This window comes from Hypomesus nipponensis, chromosome 6 (genome assembly GCF_054491055.1).
Source record: "Hypomesus nipponensis isolate SF chromosome 6, ASM5449105v1, whole genome shotgun sequence".
Taxonomy (NCBI): Eukaryota; Metazoa; Chordata; class Actinopteri; order Osmeriformes; family Osmeridae; genus Hypomesus; species Hypomesus nipponensis.
Window position 1 is genome coordinate 14,286,835 of NC_140366.1, and position 19,939 is coordinate 14,306,773.

At 50.7% G+C, this 19,939-nt stretch overlaps 1 protein-coding gene across 3 annotated transcripts; it reads right to left on the reverse strand.

Annotated features, from left to right (window-relative positions):
- Positions 1 to 914: 914 nt before the first annotated feature.
- cep128 (centrosomal protein 128) lies at positions 915 to 19,684 on the reverse strand. Of its 3 annotated transcripts, XR_014758490.1 has the most exons (25): positions 19,556 to 19,684; positions 18,669 to 18,838; positions 18,507 to 18,593; positions 18,094 to 18,220; positions 17,730 to 17,854; positions 17,034 to 17,125; positions 15,140 to 15,212; positions 14,638 to 14,754; positions 13,540 to 13,626; positions 13,373 to 13,447; positions 13,058 to 13,220; positions 12,843 to 12,982; positions 11,801 to 12,088; positions 10,462 to 11,037; positions 9,326 to 9,490; positions 8,579 to 8,776; positions 7,527 to 7,586; positions 7,258 to 7,417; positions 5,649 to 5,698; positions 4,997 to 5,020; positions 3,455 to 3,532; positions 3,258 to 3,371; positions 2,795 to 2,940; positions 2,097 to 2,205; positions 1,893 to 1,911 (listed from the first exon to the last, which is right to left on the reverse strand). XR_014758490.1 is itself a non-coding variant. In XM_084700359.1 (24 exons), exons 2-24 carry the CDS (start codon positions 18,816 to 18,818, stop codon positions 1,817 to 1,819), a joined length of 3,153 nt encoding a protein of 1,050 aa, XP_084556485.1. In that variant the 5' UTR covers positions 18,819 to 18,838; positions 19,556 to 19,684; the 3' UTR covers positions 915 to 1,816. The 3 variants fall into 3 exon arrangements, 2 of the variants coding, with proteins under 2 accessions (XP_084556485.1, XP_084556486.1); XM_084700359.1 differs by lacking the exon at positions 2,795 to 2,940 and having other exon boundaries at positions 915 to 1,911; XM_084700360.1 differs by lacking the exon at positions 2,795 to 2,940 and having other exon boundaries at positions 915 to 1,911; positions 18,669 to 18,857; positions 19,556 to 19,659.
- Between the last annotated feature and the right edge of the window lie 255 nt (positions 19,685 to 19,939).

Genomic DNA, 19,939 nt, shown 5'->3' on the forward strand with positions numbered 1-19,939 from the left:
CGCCTGTCTGATTTTATCGAGAGAGAAAACATTCAATAATTCATCCGGAATTGATTTGAATATGACTGACCTCCTTTGAATATCTTTGAATGTAATCCATGCCTACCTCATTTTGGTAACACTTACAAAATATATGTTTTTCTTTCTCATACATATGCAAATTAAGATTACCGTTGGGTGTTTTTTGACAACGGAAATCCAAGCAAAACCTCAAAATTCTTGATTTTATTCATCATCCATTGCTCACAGAACCGAATATTTGAATGAAACAGCTTGAATAAGCAGGCAGTGTAAATGGGACAGCTCTCTCCTGGAATCTAGCTGCACTTACCCTCTGCTGGACTGCCAAGCAATTGTTAAGCAGTTAGAGCAGGCTTTAATCAGACAGAGGTTCTGAAAGCCTTTTGGCTTGGGTGTCTAACTGAAACACGCTTTGGTTTGGCCAAGATCAAGATAATAGTACGCCCGGATATGGTTCAATAACTCATCCGTGTTTGTCCAGTCCTTTTTACAAGCAATGTCGCAGAGGCCTTCACAGACGTGTCCATACTTCCTGCCCCTTCATGCTGTGAGGTGGAGAAGGTTTGCCTGCAGAAGAGTTTCCTGCAGGGGATGCTTCTCACTGGCTTGGCTGAGAATGTTCTGGAGACCAACGGGGCCCCTCAAGGGGCCAGCACAGCCACGCAGGGATCACAGAACGTTATTTTAAAAACGGGTTAGTGTTTGGGACGCTTCAGTTGAGTCGTTTGCTCGGGGTGCTGTGCTGGGAGGGTTGTGTGTTTGAAGTTGCAACTTTAAAGTGAGGCTGAACAGAGGGGGGGCTCTGGAAAGTGAGGCTCTGCATGGACGAGGGCAACACCAGCAGACAGACCAACTCCTCGACATGAACGAGACTGAAGTAAAGAAAAACAAACCATGTCACAGATGTTTTTATTATCACATATATTCTTTCTAAATGTCAATAGAAAATATACATCTTTAGTGCTTGTTGGCGGTTCTTTAAAAAAACACTGCATACGGAATTTAAAGGATGAGGGACGATTATTCCCGACGGTAGAAAAACAATAATAATGTTACAGCAGTGGTAAAAGTGTTAAGCTAAAACACAATTATTTGTTATTATCTGTTGAGCATAATAGCGTAAATGCATGTACAAAGTTAAAAAGGCACCACAGTATCCCTAAAAACAAATATATAAACAGCAACTGTTAATTGCTAATTGCTTTAGATAACATAAAATGTTGGCATGATCCAGTCCACACGACCAGTGAAGAGGTAAACAGGAGACTACAAACCGTGTTCTTTGTTATGAACTGAAATGGTGAGCGATAAAAAAAACTACTGAAGATTACATTTAATTTAGCTTCAGAAATGCTGTAGGGCCATTTTGGCTTTCATTCAATTTTTTCAGATAAAAACAGGCATAAATGTTCACACAGAAACACCTTCAGCAGCCGTCGTCGTTGAGCACCCCCAGGCATTTTAGCACGTAAACACTCCCAAGGTTACCTTGTCCTGCACAGCACCACACAGCACCGCCTGTTCCCCTGGCTGCAGCCTTGTTGAGGTAGTCACCGAAGACTGCTGTGTCTTCTCTCCAGGCCCCTGGGTGCAGAGTAGCTGCCAGGTTCAGAGCAGGTGCGCACAGGGTGAGCAGGTGAGTCATGGACTGACTGGAGCACCATGTGTTGAGGAGCGTGGAGGGAATGTTGGGCCTCACGCCGGCTTGACTTCTTGGCTGTCGGCACAGTTTCCAGAGGGGTTTGTGTTGAGCACCGTGTGTGAGAGTTTAGCGAGGGCGCGGGGGGCGCCGGGTCTAGGTGCTGACCGAGTCCGACAGACCGTTGACGGGCGGGCAGCTCTCTGTAGGGAGGCTGCCGGTCAGTTCTGAAGACAGGAGGAGGGGAGGGGCTGAGGGGTGACACAGAACAACACAACAGGTGTGTGTGAGTTTGTTGTGAGTGGTGTGTGTGTGTGGTAGGTAAGTTTGGTGTGAAGAACAGGCTTTTACTAATAATAAATACTAATACATGTATATAACAAACACCTTTAACCACAGTAATGTACAGTTCAGGGGAAATGTGAACCTGACTCACAGGGGGTGTCCTGGCGCAGGGAGCTATGGAAGAAGTTGCTGGGGCCTCGTATGGTCGACGACATGGCAGCCAATCGGATGCTGCGAGAAGTGGCGTCCATTTTCTCATCCTAAAGGGAAGACGACAAAAGATGTAGATACGCGTCGCAAACGACCGCCCTCACAACACACTCACACACGCCCACAGTCTAACAACACAACAGGAAACAACATCTGTCCACCCTCCAGGAGGGGATTTGAGAGTGGATGTTGTGAGAGGTTCTTTAAGGGAAGAGCGTGTCGAGGGCCAGGGCCACTGTGGTGAAACACACTGCTGCTCCTGCCAGCAATCAGACTTTCTAAAGACTTCCCTTCATTTCCTCTAAATAAACCCTCGGGTGGGTGGCTGCCATTAGGCTAATGCAATCACTGCTAAGCACTCGATGCAGGAGTCAATTGGAAACCCTCCTCAGCGATGTGTGAGATGGATGCCTGTTAAAAAGGGACTCTTATTTACAGGGGCTGAGGACTCTGGGTGCCAATCTACTGTCAACGTTGAGATGCTTCTGTGGGCCCGGACCACACAGAGATGAATACTGTGTTTGAGACAGATTGTCTTTCCTTCATCTCTCTCTCTCTGGTTCTCTCACTCCCCCCTCTCTCTCCATGTCCCCTCTCTCTCTGTCGAGACTTTTCCCCTGTGCCTCTCTCTCCCCCCACCTGTCCCTCTCCCTTGTAAGACTCATGTCATCCATGTTTTCATCCGGGCAGCCGAGGAGAACAGAGAGGACCAGCTATGAGATGAACTTCCTGCCTGGATGTGGAGGGGCTACAGGGAGAGATCCCAGCAAGAGCACTGGAGGAGCCTGAAATAAAGAGTGGGGGTTGCTTTCTCAGCTTGTGTGTTTTGGATTACCGCAAAGACTGCGGCCTGTGTTCAGAAGGGTTTTATTACTTTTATTATTTGTATTATTGCTTTTATTGATTTGATGTAAAGCACCTTGAGCTGCAATTCTTGTATGAAATGTGCTACATAAATAGTCTTCTTCTTCTTATTATAAACAACGCGTTCCATGCCTGCATACAAGACATTTCACATCGCCCACCAATCGCAGCCTTGATTGGGTGTCTAGTGGTTGCTGGGGTGTGTGTGTGTGTGTGTGTGTGGGGGGGGGGGCTGTACCCTGTACTCCTGGATCTTGCGTTTTGATTCTTCCAGCTGGTGTTGAAGGTCTCCAACGATGTCCTTATACTTCACATAGCACTCATCCACCACCTGCTTCTGGTGATGGGATTCCTGGGAGAAGGTGCGTTGCAGACATTACTGACACAACAGGGAGAATGTTACCGACAGAATATGGAAGAGCTGGGCTGTCCTACCTCCAGGTCTCTGATGTTGTCCATCAGACACAGTTTCTCCGGGACAGACTCCAGGTGAGTCAATGCCACTCTGGTGCTCTGGAGAAACGCTACAGACGTTAGACACACACACACACAGGTACAAGCACCTACATCCACACACACATTCTCCTTTCCTCGCATACTGCAATTTGTGTCAATCACTACACTGTAGGTAAGTGAAGTCTTTAGCAGGAAGTGAGAGTTTGGAGCTGTACTGTTCCTGCATAGTCCCTTCAAGAAACAAAGAGCTCCAATCAGAGCGCAGTAGAACTGACCAGAGGCCAGCTGTTTCACCTTGACTCACTACGGGAGGGCAGGCTGAGCTAGTAACCATTATTAATGCTTCAAACTGTACAATCACGTGTGTGATTTGCCTGAATGTTCCCAGCAGTGTACAGTCAGTATAAGTGATTAGTACGGAGCCCCTAAAGGGACATGAAAATAAAACAATTCTGGTGCCCACAAGATACTTTCTGGTGCGCATGAGAAACTTTCTCGTTACCACGCTTATATACCACGGTATCTGGTGGATACCGCATGCACAGAAGATCTGCTGTTTTCATGCGTGGAAATGACTGAGAAGTGTCTGAGAAGATCCTTTCTCGTGCGCACCAGAAAGTATCTCGTGCGCACCAGAATTTGTTTTAATTTTTCATGTCCCTTTAGGGGCTCCGTATATTAGAACCTAACCAAAAGTAAAAGTAAAAAAAAAACTTGATAGGGCTATCTTAGCTACCCCGCTTCAGCAGTGCGGTAGCAGGAAAACAAGTGATCTTGTACAGAAAACGCAGCCTGCTGATTGGTGGACGAGCCCCACACGGTTCAGGGTCGATAAGCACCGCCATGTCGTAAGAAAACCAGATTAGAATGGATGTCTCGCCCCCCCCCACCCCACCCCAGCCCAGGTGACTCGGGTGAGGCAGCCAGCTATGGGGGGTAACAGTGATGGATAAGAGGAGAGCTCCCTGCTAGCCTGCTGAGGGGGGACTGTGATGAGGAGTAAACGCCTCATCAGCCTGTGTGTTGTTTTCACACCCCTTAAAAGATACGTTCAGGGTCAGTAAGAGCTGATGTATCGTAGATGACGGATTTCCAGCTCCACGGTGAGGGCTTGGGTGCATGAGAATGCGAGCGAAACACATTCTCATGTGTTTTCCCTGCTCGGGTCAGTGGTGTTGAGTTAGGCCCTGGTGAGCGACCATCCTTAGACGGAACATGATTCGATGAGCTGACTCGATGATTAAATGATGGCCAATGCTTCAACAGAAGCAATCACTCACTATCTCACCTTTATTAATACACTTCATGGGTCTATACGAAACGTGTCGTGCGCTGAACTTCTCATCAGCGCTCCAGGAAGAACTAAGTTCATTACTACGAACCATCAACGCCTGACTTGTGAAATAGCTGGTGACCTTATAACAAACCATGGGCCCTCTCGTACACCGGCAGGCCAGGGTGATATCAGATGTGATATTAGATCTTCCTCACTACGGTGGCTGAGCAAACAGAGATGCTCACCTTCTCCAGCTCCAACACACGCTCCTGGGGATAGACAAGCAGCACAGTTACGAGACGCTCAGTCAGCCTGTCAGTCAGTCAGTGTGCGAGAGAGAGTGAGTGAGTGAAAGTGAGATACTGAGAAAGCAGGAGAGTGACAGCTCTGTGTTGGAGTGTGTGAATAAACTCAAGTAAGAACAGTTGTGCAATCTAACAAACACCAGACGTCTAAACACAACACTCTCATCCACCTCTCTCATCCCACTCTCTCTCACCCCCCCCCCTCTCTCTCCCCTCTAAAGCACTATTCTGTCTAACTGTGTAAATGAGGCTGTGCTTCTTATATGCCACTCCAACACACACCTGCTAGATTGTTCTCCATTTCTCCTCTCCATAACTTCCTTATGGTGGTGGCTGTGGAGTGCGTGCGTGTGTGTGTGTATAAATGTGTGTATGTATAAATGTGTGTGTGTGTACATGGACGAAGCGGGGCCCATCTGTGACAGTGCGTCTGCACCTGCCAGCGTTTGTCTGGAATGGATCAGCCCCCTCAGACCAGACAACGTTTTAATTAAAAGCGATGAGAGTGCAGCAAGTCTACCACACACACACACACACCACACACCACACACACACACACAAGAGGGGTATTTGGGTGTGTTGATGTGCGTACCTGTAGACTCCTCATCTCCTCCTCCCTCCTGTGGTTCTTCTCCAGGAGCTCTGTAATGAGACAGCACCAGTGAGAGCTGAGACCTGCACTGCTTGCTGTGTGGGTACGAGTGTACGTGTGTGCCTGTGCGCGCGAGTGTTTGTTGCTTCTGAGCAGAAAAACCTACAGCAAACACACCATTACTCATGAAACCAATCTGAGACCACCTGGCCGTAACAGTGTTCCAGCCATCATCCCCCACACTGCCCTCAGCCCTGCCCAGCTAAGCGCTGGCCCAGACCTGTGCACCCACACTGGGACCCGGGTCCCTCCTGCTCCCTCCCACAGAGCTGGGGCGGAGGGGAGGCATAGCAGAGGGGGGATGTGGGTAGGTGGAGAGGGGGAGAGAGGAGGTGACGGATTTATAGATCTAGAGGGGAGGGGAGGTGGAGAGGTGTGGAGGGGGGGGGGGGGTAGCAAAATAGCAGAGCCTTGAGCCCTCTTGTGCTCCCCACATTTAATATTCCATCACCAGTGGAGGACTGCTTCTCTACCTCCCTCCTGTCTTGGCTGAGTGGGTTGGGGGTTGGAGGGATAAGGGTGAGGGGGGGACTCCCTCATCCCCCCGACCCCAACACCCTTCAGCCAAGACACACCACCTCAGCAATCTTCAAACAGCTGCCACTCTCCTGATCACAGCTCACAGGCCTCGGCTCACTGCTCTACCGCCGCCCTGAAGGCAGGGGGAAGTGTGCTGGAGCTCCCCCTGGTGGCAGACGGTGCCAACCACCTCCTGACACCATCTGTTCCCGTCAAAGGGGGGAGATAACAAGGCGTGGTCTCACACCCATCAGGGTGTGATGGGTGGACTCACCTCCAGCCATCAGGGCTCACCTCCAGCCATCAGGGCTCACCTCCAGCCATCAGGGCTCACCTCCAGCCATCAGGGCTCACCTCCAGCCTGGGGAAAGTTTTCCAAACTCCCCCCCAAAAAGATACACTGTCGAAGGCTCTGAACACAAAGCTGATTATCTCCCTCTCTCTCTATTTCTCTGTCTGCCTCGGTTTTTATGTCTCTGAAGATGCAACTTCAATAGGCTGCTCTCTTAGCATTGTTTGTGTGAACCCTGCTGAACCCTACCTAGCCTCGTCCACTTCGTTAAGAGTCATTATGTGGATATTCAACACAGGGAGATGGGTTGCCCTTCACCAAGCACGGATGGGCAGGAGATAAGAGAGCTACACACACACACAGCTTGAAAACACACACACATACAGCTTTCAAACAAACCCACACACCCACACACAGCTTACACACACACACACGCAATCCAATTAGCTAGCAACCAACTGGACTGTTGACCTGTAAAATAACAAGCTACTTTGTGATCCAACATAAATCAGTCTGGTCCATACTCCTCCCCTCCTCATCCTCATTACAACATACATGTAAACAAGACGGATGCACAAGCAGCCTCCACTGCTGGGGAGGAAACTTCCAGAAGGTTGTAAAGTGCAAGCATATATATTGTACATATACATTTACACACACATAACCCATGTGAGGTCTAGGTGCCTGTCTCCTCTGTGTATAATGAGACTAGCAGCTTCTGTGTGTGTGTGTGTGTACCGGTCTTCTCGGACTGCAGGGACAGCAGCTTGCTCTCCTGCTTCTCCAGGCGCTGCAGGAGGGTGAGGCGGTCAGAGTCTCTGGTCTGGATCTGTCTCCTCATCCTCCTCTCTGCTGCCCCGCGCTCACACACCTCCCCGCACAACCAGCGCAGCTTCGCCTGACACACACACACACAGGTGAAGTTACACAGGTGCACGCCGGGTGCTGACACATCCATTGTTAAAGACAAACACACACACACACAGAGAGAACACAGAGTACACTACCTTGGTGTCAGCCAGCCAGTGGTGGGGGTCTCTGAGGAGCCCAGGGCTGCTAGATATGATCTGGGAACAAGGTAGGTAGCACGTTCTTATGAAGGGAGGGCCTGTTAACACCATCCCATAGCTAGCAAAGATACAGCCACGGTGAGAACAAACACTTTAGTGACAGAAACGTCAAAACTCCCCAGAAATCACACGCCTCCCAGCTCCCTAAACTGCTATGAGGGAGTTACAAAATGCCCGATTTACAGCGACTTCACACGAACAAGCGCTTTGAGAGAGAGATAGAGGAGAGAGAGAGAGAGAGAGAGAGAGAGAGAGAGAGAGAGAGAGAGAGAGAGAGAGAGAGAGAGAGAGAGAGAGAGAGAGAGAGAGAGAGAGAGAGAGAGAGAGAGAGAGAGAGAGAGAGAGAGAGAGAGAGAGAGAGAGAGAGAGAGGAGATATCTCTGTCACATTAAAGAGAGCCTCCCCCAGACTAGGTTCTCTGCTGTCAGCAGCACCAACACAGTCTGACATTCTCCACTGCTGACACAGGGTGGGAGGCTGGCTGGCTGGCTGTGTGTGTGTGTGTGTGTGTGTGTGTGTTTGGGGCTGGGTGTTAGGAAGTGTGTGTGTTTGTGTATGTCTGTGGGTGTCTTGGTGTCTCTTGTTATGCAAGTGTGTGTATGTGTGTGTGTGTGTGTATGTGTGTTTATGATTAGAACTGTGACTGTGAATAATGCTATTTTTTGGGAGTCGGGGGTGCAACCTGCCAGTTCCTCTCCCTAAAACCTGCTGGCAGATAAACAGGTGAGGAGAGGGGAAGTGAGAGGGGAAGAGGAGGGTTGCTCAGACTCATACTGATCTGTCATTAGGCCAGTCTCAGCCAGCCTGACTTCCCACCAGGGCAGATTACACCTGACCGTGCTAGCATCACTGGGCTGGCTCGCATCACCGGGCTGCTGGCTGGCTAATTTGCGCAGACTGAGCGTGTGCAGGTGTGTGTAGAAGTGTGTGTGTGTGTAGAAGTGTGTGTGTGTAGAAGTGTGTGTGTGTGTAGAAGTGTGTGAGTGTACCTGCAGTCTGTCTGGGGCGTCCTTGCCCAGGGCTCTGCAGGCTGCATCTATCTCGCCCCCCGCTGTGCTGAGGACAGCCTCCTGCTCTGCCAGCACGCCACGCAGCCTCTCCTCCAGCCCCGCCCTGGCCTCCTCCAGCCCCGCCCTCGCCTCCTCCGACACACGCCAACGCTCCGCCTCTGAAGCAGACCAGCGCACCTGGGCCAGAGAGGAGACAGAGGGGAGGGGGGCAGAGAGGAGACAGGGGGGGGGGGGGGAAGAGAGGAGACAGAGGGGGCAGAGAGGAGAGGGGGCAGTGGCAGAATATCAGAAAAAGAACAAGAGAAGGCCAGACAATCGTATCCAGTAGACAGACAGACAGACAGACAGACAGACAGACAGACAGACAGACAGGCAGGCAGGCAGGCAGATCCTATAACAGCAGGTTCATCCGGTCCCAGATAACCAGCTCCAGTGTGATCTCTCCCCAGCCTCAGAGAGTCATCTCTCCTGGCTGTCAGGCCAGCGGGGGTCCATCCAGCCGGGACCAGAGGAAGTGTCATATCAGACATCATTACCTGGCCATTACCCAGCAGCAGTACAGCAGTGGTGCTACCATAGTAACAAGCCTACCGTCCATCCATTCATCCTGCTGTCAGACGGCTGTGATGAGCGAGGGTTAGCTCTGTAAACTCTGTGATGCACAGCTCGCCAAGGGACTAGCACATGCCACTCCTGGCAGTTCATCCACGTCGTTAAGTGACTCACTTTTTCATCCACTTCCTGTTTGAGCTGCAGGTATTTCCTGTGAAGGATGCGGTTCGCTTCCTCGGAGCTGGCCAGCTGCTGGGTCAGCATGTCACACTCGGCCTTCATCCTGTCCAGCTTCACACACAGCGCCCTCTGCAGCTCCTGAGACGCCCCTGCGCCCGCCTGAGTGCAGAGACACACAGGAGGGGGAAAGAGGGATTTGGAGAGATGCAGGGGGGAAAGAGAGAGACCAGATAGCTCAGACACACCCACACACAGAGAGACCAGAGAGCTCAGACACACCCACACACAGAGAGACCAGAGAGCTCAGACACACACACATAGAGACAGAGAGCTCATCAGGTTTAAAAGGGGCACAGTTCAAACAGATTGGGCGGGTAGCTACTTAAGCCCATGTCCCAAGGCCCTCGTCCCAGACCCTTTCCTCATCAGCTCTTTGAGATGAGACCATTAGAGTGAGTGACGCCAGATGATAGGAACATCAGGGTGAGCTAATGGCCAGTGACAAGACTGGGGCATATCTACAAGCACCATCCTGTCTGCTAGACAAAGGATTTACGGAGGGAGGGAGGGAGGGAGGGAGGGAGGGAGGGAGGGAGGGAGGGAGGGAGGGAGGGAGGGAGGGAGGGAGGGAGGGAGGGAGGGAGGGAGGGAGGGAGGGAGGGAGGGAGGGAGGGAGGGAGGGAGCAGAGCACAGCCACTCTCCCATCAAACAGGACACTCTGACGACCTGTCTCCCATCAACGGACAAACTGATGAGACACTTAAAAAAGGAGAACAGGAAATGCTGAAATTAGCATCTGAATATTCCAGACTAGTGGAGCCCTGCCTGGGGAGGCGGACAGAGAGGGATGGAAGGTTCTGGACTGGTGAGTACTCACTACGGGGGGATGCAGTAGGTGGGTGCTGTCATGGCTGGCTAAAACACCAGCAGCTCAAATGCTCTACCACTCCTGAGCCAGGAGGTGTGTGATCTCCACCCCAGTATATGGGGAAAGCCAAAACACAGTTCTAGTCCATACTGGTCACAAACTGTACGTAAACGGTACGTGTGTGTGTGTGTGTCCAGTATGTGAGTGAACGGTGAACGAGTGTGTGCACATTGACTGTGTGCACGTGTGACGGTGACATACCTTCATCTCCAGGAGCTGGGCTTCCGTCTGCTCCAGCCTGCTCCTGCCCTCCTGGGCCGCAGTCTTCACCGCCGCCAGCTCCCTCTGGTGCTCCTGCCTCTCCTGCTCCAGACGCCCCCCCAGCGAGGCGCTCTGCTCCCGGGCCTGGCTCGCGCTCACCTGCAGCTCTGCGCTGGCTCTCTGGAGCTCCCTTTTGGAGGCCTCCTCCTCAGCCAGCCTGGACGCCAGCTGAGCCCGGCTGGCCCGCAGCTCCGTCAGGGCGGCCTCCAGCTCCTCCCGGTCCCCCTGGTTCCTCCGGGCCTGGGCCTCCAGCGCCTCCTCCAGCCTCTGGTTCTCCTGGCGCAGCCGGGCCTGGCGCTGGGCCTCCTCCTCCCGGGCCTCCCTGGCCTCCAGCAGCTCCTGCTCCAGGCCCAGGCGGCGGCCTCGCGCCTCCGACAGCTGCACCTCCTTCTGGTGCAGCTCCTCCTCGCGCTGGGCCAGGCGGGACAGGGCCTCGGCCAGCTCCCTCCTCACCCCCTCCACCTGCTGGGACGCAGCCCTCACCTGAGCCAGGGAGCCCTCCCTCTCCTCACACCCCTGGGAGGGGGTAGGAGGAGGAGGAGGAGGGGATGGAGGTGGAAGAGGATGAAGACAGGCAGAAGAGGGCGGGAAAGAAGACAAGGAGAGAGAGGAGAGGAGAAAAGGGGGGAGGGAGAGAGAGGGCGGATCAGAGACTCAGAGATAAGGGAGGAGGGTGAGGAGGTCAGGAGTGGAGGGGAGCCCGATATGGAAACTACAAACAGAGCCTGGCTGTAGATAAAAGGACACAACCAGCCTGTTCAGGCCTGATTGGCTCTCCTCCCCTCAGGTGAAGCAGGCTGTTGTGTGGAAGCCACCGGAACACCAAGGCTTTGTTAGAGCTCAGCTTCTAATCATTTAATTGAGCCTTTAATTTCAGCGTTGTGGTTTGTGAGCGGCGCTGGCATTAATTCGCCTCACGTAGTCAGAGCCAGGTGGGAACCATCATCTGCTGCCACCAATGAAGAGGATGAAGAGGGGGTGAAGGAGGGAGGTGATTACTTTGGAGGTGAGTGACTACACACATGTGCGAGGTGACTTTCAACTTCAGGAAAAGACTGAGTCATGCTTGAAAGTAGGCAAGGGATTCAGGAACAGCAAGCCCTGCTTCTGGTTAGTGTCTGGAGGTAAAACAAACCGAGTGTGTTCTCTCACCAGGTGTGTGTGTGGACCTTAGAGGGTGACCCTCTCTACCCCCTGAGCTCCATTGGCCCTCCACTCTGCTCACCCCCCCCCCCTCCCCCCGTCCTACGACAAAGGCAGGCCGTCCCAGCTCTCTGACCTGCTTGGCCTTGTCAGCGTCCAGTCGGGCCTGCGCGCGGGCCTCCTCCAGCTCCCCCTGCAGCCTCCGGGCCCGGGCCCTCCACTGGCGGACGGCCTCCTGCGCCCGGGCCCTCAGCTGCTCCCTGCTGCGGGCGCTCTCCTCCAGCTGGGCCTCCGCCTCCTCCGCCCGCTGGGCCGCCCGGGCCCTCTCGGCCGCGCACGCCTCCGAGCGCGCCTGGATGTCCTTCAGCTGCTGCAGCATGGAGAGCTGCTGGTGCTCCCGACGAGACAGGTCTGAGGACAGAGCCTGGGGGGGGGGGGGGGGAGGTAAATGGAGACGAAAAAAGAAAGAGACACCCACACAAAGACAGATGGAGATGTCTGGTATAAAGGGGGAACGAGAGACTCCGGAACCGCGGTGTGCTCAAAGGCCCGCTCTCTCTTTCAAACCCACAACTTTGTCGATGCTCATTTGTTGTGTGACTTACAACTCATTACAACCTGAGTTGAATCAAAGGCTGCCTCCGGAGCCCGATCCAACACAAAACACTCGTTTTGTGTCTTGCCTCCAGTTTGAACTTTGACGCATTTCACTTCACGCTGAATTGAAAACTCCAAGACCCAAAGAAGCGAGAGGCGCCGCTGACATTAATAAACATTTCTGCAACAAGGTCTCTATTTGAAGCCCAGATCCCCCAGTTCTGCAGCGCCATGTGAGGACTATCTTGAGAGGTGACAGATCCTGAGTAGCACGCCTCTGATCTCTCTCAGCCCTCAACTCAGCCGACACACTCAGGAAGAGGAAGTGACACGAGGCAAGCGCTCACAACCTGGTCTACACCCTGGAAGCCTCGCACACACTTACCTGAGCACACACACACACACACACACATCACAGACAAGTGTGACGCATTCACAGACACACAAACAACGCTCGTTTGCACACTGCCCCCCTACCCCACCCCCCCACACACACACACACACACAGCTACACACAGAGACAAACGCATGCTGTAGCTACACACACTCACACAGACCGACACCAAGACGCACACACACACCTCGACCTGTGAGCAGAGCAGAAGCCTGTCTCCCTCCTTGCGCTCCAGGCTGGTCTTCAGCTCCTCCAGCTCTCTGAGGGCCGCCGTTCTGCTGAGCTGCCCTCGCAGCGCCTGCACCTCCCGCTCCAGCTCCAACACGTCTGCACACACACACGCACACACGTCACACAACAGACACACGTCAGACAAGACACGCCCACTGTCTAACTCAGTACCTGGGCCCAGGTCTCCTGCCCTGCTGTCCCTGGGCAGGTGGCCTCTGGGCTGGGTGGAGGCCCGGGTAGAACCCATCTGCTGCTCCAGCCTCTGCTGCTCCAGCCTCTGCTGCTCCAGCCTCTCCTTCTCCAGCCTCAGAAGCTGCTCACGTAAGTCCTCCACCTGGACACAAAGCACCAGGGGCAGAGGGTTACCCACACACAAGCCCAACACATACACAGGAACACAACACACACGAGCATGAGCAAAATACACACTCAAGCATAAAACACACACACACACACACCCACTGACACTCACACTGATACACACACCTGTTGTAGTAGGGTATTCCTGCCTCCCTCTGATTGGTCCAGCTGTTTCCTGGCTCTCTCCAGCTCCTGCTCCAACTGGGGGTCAGATAGCATGTCAGGTGACGCGTCTCGTGTACTGTACTCTTCTGACTCCCGCATGCTTCTTGAGTCCTGCTCCAGCCCCTCACCTTGGTCTTGTCAGCCTCTGAGCTGAGGAGTCTGATCTTAACCACCTCCTCACTGTCCATGACCCGAGCCTCCCGCCTCTTCAGGGCCTGCACCACACACACACACACACACACACACACAGTCAGAGCCTGGACCAGCAAATCAGCACACACGACTCATCTTCCTTCGGCACTCGTTTTGATCCCATCAGGGCTCTGAGCTGGGGGTGAGAGTGATGCTGAACAGTCTGCTTTCCTCCTCTTCCCCCCCCCCCCTTCCAGGACCTCATGGTGGATTTGTACGAGCTCTTAACACACCCTCCCACTCACTCTGTACAGGCTTAGAGACTCATCACTGCATCTGCCAGAGAGAGAGAGAGCAAGAGAGACAGAGACAGAGAGAGAGAGAAACCTCCACCACCCCAAATGAGTCATCATCCTCATTCCCTCCCATGAGCAGAGCCAGCAGATTAATACCATCGCCCCTCCCAGCACCTCCACCACCCTTTTAACAGCAAAACTGATTTACTTCCTCTTCATTTCATTCTCTTGTTTACTTACTCCTTAATTTGGGAACAAATACATTATTTCCCATAACCAGAGGCCCATTGGCTTCTCATTAGAGTACTGAGGAGCAGAGACATACAAATGAAGCTTCTCTTATCTGAGCTGGTTCTCTGTGCTAAAGAGAGAGAGAGAGAGAGAGAGAGAGAGAGAGAGAGAGAGAGAGAGAGAGAGAGAGAGACAGTGGTTGGGCCCACCACAGCTGAAGACTGCCCCCTTGTGGAAGAGACCTGTGCTGGGCTGATCAGGTGATGGGGACCAGTGGGTTAGGTGAGGTAGCCTACATGAAGACCTGGAGTAGCTGTTTGGGAGGGTGAGAAGGAGGGAGGGATGGGAATGAGGGAGGGAAGGGAACAAGGGAAGGAGGGATGGGAATGAGGGAGGGAGGGAAGGAGGGAAGAGAATGAGGGAAGGACGGATGGGAATGAGGGAGGGAGGGAAGGAGGGAAGGGAATGAGGGAAGGAGGGAATGAGGGAAGGAGGGATGGGAATGAGGGAGGGAAGGAGGGAAGGGAATGAGGGAAGGAGGGAATGAGGGAGGGAGGGATGCGTTACCTCCTGCAGTTCGTCAGACGTGCTCCCCCGTGCCTCTGGTCGCCGCTCTGTGCTCTGTCGCTCTGCACGCATCTCTCTCTCCATCTCCTGCAGTCGCTGCTCCACTCGGCTCGACACCTGTAGGGGGAGAGGAAGAGATGGAGGGAGGGATAGAGGGTGAGAGACAGACGGAGAGAGACAGAGGGAGAGAGAGACAGTGGAAGATGGGAGGGACAGAGGGAGGCACGTAAACAGGACACAGGAGAGATTTTAACAGTGTTAAAAAAGACAGTATTCACCTGAGATATGTATTCACCTGAGATATGTATTCATGATCATGAGGGAAGTGTCAAATGTGAACATGTATAATGTATATTATATAGCACAGTGCCTGGTAGTTGAGATGTTGTTATGTTTGCACTCAGCACATAAAATACAATTTTGTCTTTTCACACTATTGATAGATTGGATAAAAGTGTTTGATAAATGAAATACATGTAAGCATGCGATCATCTCAGCTCACCAAATCTTCGTTCTGTGAAGCCGTAAGATGCTCTGCCAGATTCTCCAACGCTCGCCTGGTGTCAACATCCGACCTTAAAAAACAAAAACAAAAAGGGCTCATAAACTATCAGCTTCAGAGTAACTACAACACAAGTTCCCAACAGAAGCTCTTCTCCTGTCTGGCCCTCCAATGGTGGAATCAACTCCCCACCTCCATCAGAGAAACTGACTGTTTCCCCACCTTCAAGAAAAGGCTCAAGACACACTTGTTCCGGGACTACAATGGTACTTAGGAATGATTTGCTGGACCTGATGCTAGTTTCCTCCAGGATCACAATGACTCTTATTGAGAAACTTGCTGCTCTTGCTGGTTAGTTGTAATGCTTTAAAATGATTGTAGTCGCTGTGAAATATTTTACTGTTGATTGCTTTTCTACAGGTACACTCTTGCACTTTTTGAAGTTCATGTTGTTTAATTGTAACTTGTTTAACAATAAGCTCTTATGGTTCTTCCCTTTGGCCCTTATTTGGTTTTTCACAATGTATGCTTCATGTTTAGGCTGCCCGCAATGTTTGGGGCTATCTCGTTCTTATGATCAGTGACCTATGCACTTTTGTAAAGCTCTCTTGGAAGTCGCTTTGGATAAAAGCGTCTGCTAAACGAATAAATGTAATGTAAACTAGCATTAACTACCAAATAAAGTGCCGTTGCAAGAGACAAATATTGTTATTATTAAATTGTTTGATTTTATAATCAAACGTCAACACCAGGTCAAGAGATAGGCTACAACACCAGGTCAAAGGCTAGGCTACAACACCAGGTCAAAGGCTAGGCTACAACACCAGGTCAAAGGCTAGGCTACAACACCAGGTCAAAGGCTAGGCTACAACACCAGGTCAAAGGCTAGGCTACAACACCAGGGCCCCGTTCTCCGTACGTCGCTAACTCAGTTTGCTGGATTTGTTTGTGGACGATATGTCATGATCTTGGATTGTTCGGTTCTTCGAAGCTCATCCTGGACTTGCTGTCATAGCAACAGGTCCGTAAGCTTAAACCTGCTCGGTAGCAGGTTTATTTTGTGTAAACACGAAAAGATTGAGGCTTTACAAGCAGAGGTGATACGGGAAGTCTGTCACAACCATGTCTTATCTGTGTTGACGACAACAACCTGTTGCAGAAGGTGCACAAACAATGAGCAGAATCGCACATTGCGTGATAGGCAAATCCAGTGTTTTTTCGGTTTTCTCATGAGGGTGGCATTTACAACATTAATTTGTTGGAACCACATTAAATTATTGTATGACATTAGATGATGAACAAAGTAATTATGAAAATAAGAAAATACAAAGACAAATAGGCCTAGCCTACTGTAATAAGCGATATAACATCTAACGTGGTCACTACATTGAAATTGTCTGCTACTTTTTGCCAGCCCTCTCCTGGATTTTTCTGACTTTGAGGTTTTCCTTGCCGTTTGGTTAAATCTTCCAATTTGGAGTAACCTTCGAGCAACCTTCAAGTTTGGCTCTGTTGAGGAACAGGGTGCTTTTTTTGGCCATGGTGAGCAGCCATAGACTTATGTGAGCAGCCAATAGCAGCATTGCTGATCAAGGCTTCTACTATCGATACGTACCCCCTTTTAGACCAACGCATAACTCAATCCAGCTATACTAATCATAAACAACAAGGGTGTTGGAAGATTCAAATTAGCCTGATCATGATTAGCACAATGATGTCATCTTGGATGTGTCATTTGAACTCGGATGTAATAAGCGACATACGGAGAGCGTGCCCCAGGTCAAAGGCCAGGCTGCAAGGCCAGGCTGCAAGGCCCGGCTGCAAGGCCAGGCTGCAAGGCCAGGCTGCAAGGCCAGGCTGCAAGGCCAGGCTGCAAGGCCCCGGAGCTCTGTACCTGTTCCTCCTGAGGACCTCTGTGTCCAGGTGGCCGCCCAGACGGATCTGGTCGCTGCGCAGGTCTCTGAGGGACTGGTGCAGAGTGTGGATCTGGAGACAGGACACACAAACACACTCATGACTATGAGGGCTGTGGGAGACTGTAAAGGGCACTTGCTGTTAATCCCAGGGAGTGTGGATCTGGACACGAACGGGGACGCAGATACATGACTTCAATGTATCAGAGCTGTAACAAAAGGTTTACTGAGGTTCACACCTAATATTGTCTGGTTACTATTGCCCTGCTCCAAATATTTACAATGTCCCAGAGGTATAATTTACGGGCCTGTGAGGATGTGGGGAAAAAAAAGGATTTAGCATTTGAATGTTAATCCCAATCAGAAGATCAATCATTCACTGGGACACAAGGATATTAACTATATATGTTTTACTACTATGTACTCCAAACTTTGTTTGACTGCCACACTGTTATGGAGTCACTACACCATCTAGAGGAAGAGTTGTGTATCTACACTCCCCTACATGAGCGCTGTTGCTCCAGGGATTTATTAGATGGATAATAAATGCACAAAGAGTACATAGACTATATGTATACATACATACATACATACATACACACATACACACATACACACATACGATCTGTTCATCCCCTAGGATAGCTAAGAGCGTCTGAAGGAGAGAGCACACTCACATCCTCTCCGGCCACTCTGGGAGAACAGAAGCGCACAGTGGCTGACCGGGATCGCCTCCTGCCCCCGGCCGACTCCGAGCTCCCATAATCCTTCAGGGGAGAGGTCGGGTAGAAACGCTGGCCTTCTGCAAACAAGTATTTTCCCCTCATTATGTATTTGATTATGAGGTTTAAAAAAAATGACTGACTTCAATTCTGGCCCTTTGGCAGTGAAGGGAAGAGGTCGTTGGAACTACTCAACCCCCCCCCCCCCCCGTCTACGGCCTGTTTGGCCAGATTAAAGCTTGAACTGGTGAAGCACAAGCACTACAGGCCACCACATGTACAGGTGTACAAGTATCTAGGTCTGCTTCCAGGGCCTGACCTGAAGAGTTTCCCCCCTCCAGATCGCTGGTGTGCAGGGTTGACCCTGAGGCACTGGGAGCCCGGCTGGGCCTTCTCTGCCTTTGGCTCTGGAGCTGCAGAATAGACTCCTCCAGATCCTCCCTCAACTTGGACCGAGAGGAGAGAGATGGTGGGGAGGACCAGAGAGAGTGTAAGAGAAAGAGAGAGGGGTGGGGGTGGAGAGAGTGTGAGAGGGAGTGAGAGGGAGATGGAGAGAGGGAAAAAAAGAGTGCAAGAGGAGTGGGAGGGAAGAGAGGGACAGAAAGTGTCATTTTGAGTAGTAGAGCTAGGAGATTCATAAAATAAATCCAGAAAAGAAAGTGAGAGAATGTGAGGTGGGGTGACATTACAGTATGTATGATTGCAGGGTTCTCATTTACTTATGCTACCCACCGTTGCCATGGCTTCTGCCTGGTCATCTGTATGTTCTCTGTACTCGCCCAGCATACGATCAACTTTGCTCAAGTTTCTACTTGTATCCTGAAAAATGAAATGGCTATTAGGGGTATTGGAACAACTTGACAGCTATAGACATGGAGATGAAGATAGGGGAACCTGTAAAGTGCTTGTCAATGTGTTGATTTTCTCAGAGATGACTGCATCGGTCTCGGTTCTGTCTCGTCTGGCTCTCGGGCGTGATTCTCTCCCCCGGGATCGAACCCCTCTTGTCCTTTGAAAGCTGTCCGATTCGCTGGATGATTCCATTGTTTTGGACCGGCGAAGTCCTTGTCAGCGAAAAAAATGCTGAGATTTACAAGTCTCTTAATTAGTCCAAGCTGTGATTTAATCAGATTATCGAGAAGATACGTTTGTTTACATGGCATGGCCCACGCGAAAGATCGTTGAAAGCAGACTTTATTGTAGCTATGATGATAACGTCGCTATGATACATACGAGTGGGTTATGTCTGGTACTTATGGTTCTAGTGTTACGTAGTAAAAGTATCTGATTTGTTTTGGGATTCAATCTGACCCTCACTTTATCAGTGAAGCTTGTTAGACAAGCTAACTACTGTACTGTAGCTAGCAAACGAAGAAAACTACTGTAGTTAAGAGCCGACCTTGTTTGATAACGTTGCTATGATGCTCAGTTTTGTAGCTACCTATGATGTGTTTGTTTATAATTTTGCTATTAAATCCAGCTAACTAGGTAACTATACAACACACCCCAGCCAACAAGTTATCAAACACACGGACATAGAAAGCTATAGGCTAATCCGACAAGCCAGCTACTTAACGTTCACAAGTAAACCGAACTGAACTCCAAGCAACAGGTTTGCTAGCACTAGCTAGCCAGCTAAACTGTCACTAGCAACAAGTTTGTTCAGGCTTGCAATCTGTAGTACTAAGATGAGTGGTTAGTTAAATGGAAAGACAATTCAGGGATTCACTTTAAACCGAAAATACAATACATGCTTAATGTGCGCCATTTTCTTCACTTACCAGTACGGATTTACTACATCAAAACCTTTTGCAGGTTACTTTACCAAGAAGTGACACCTGAAGATGTTCAACTAGCTTCTCTCTGCTATGGCAACTTGAACTGACCGCCTTTGAACAGGAAGACAACAAACCAGAAAATTGTAACGTGATGGGAGTTGTAGTTTTCTGAAGTATAGGAGTACTTGAATGTGTTCTCTTGACAACTACATTGTCGAAAGCTTCAGTGATGGAAATATTATATTGCGCCACCTCTGCCGCTCTTCTAGACAATGTAATCAGAAAAATAAATTGATCAAAGTGGAGATCGTTGGCCAGCCATGAATTATCTTTGGTCAGACACAAAAAATTATGACAAACAAAATAATTCTATCAATAATTTTCACA

Bases quoted from the DNA above. Each gene is read 5' to 3' on its own strand.
- cep128 (XM_084700359.1), bottom strand. From the start codon at position 18,818: ATGGAATCATCCAGCGAATCGGACAGCTTTCAAAGGACAAGAGGGGTT. The intron at 5,021-5,648 runs GTACGCACATCA...GTCTATCCCCAG, and splicing joins AGGAGATGAGGAGTCTACAG to GAGCGTGTGTTGGAGCTGGA. The intron at 1,912-2,096 runs GTGAGTCAGGTT...GTCACCCCTCAG, and splicing joins CCTGCGCCAGGACACCCCCT to CCCCTCCCCTCCTCCTGTCT.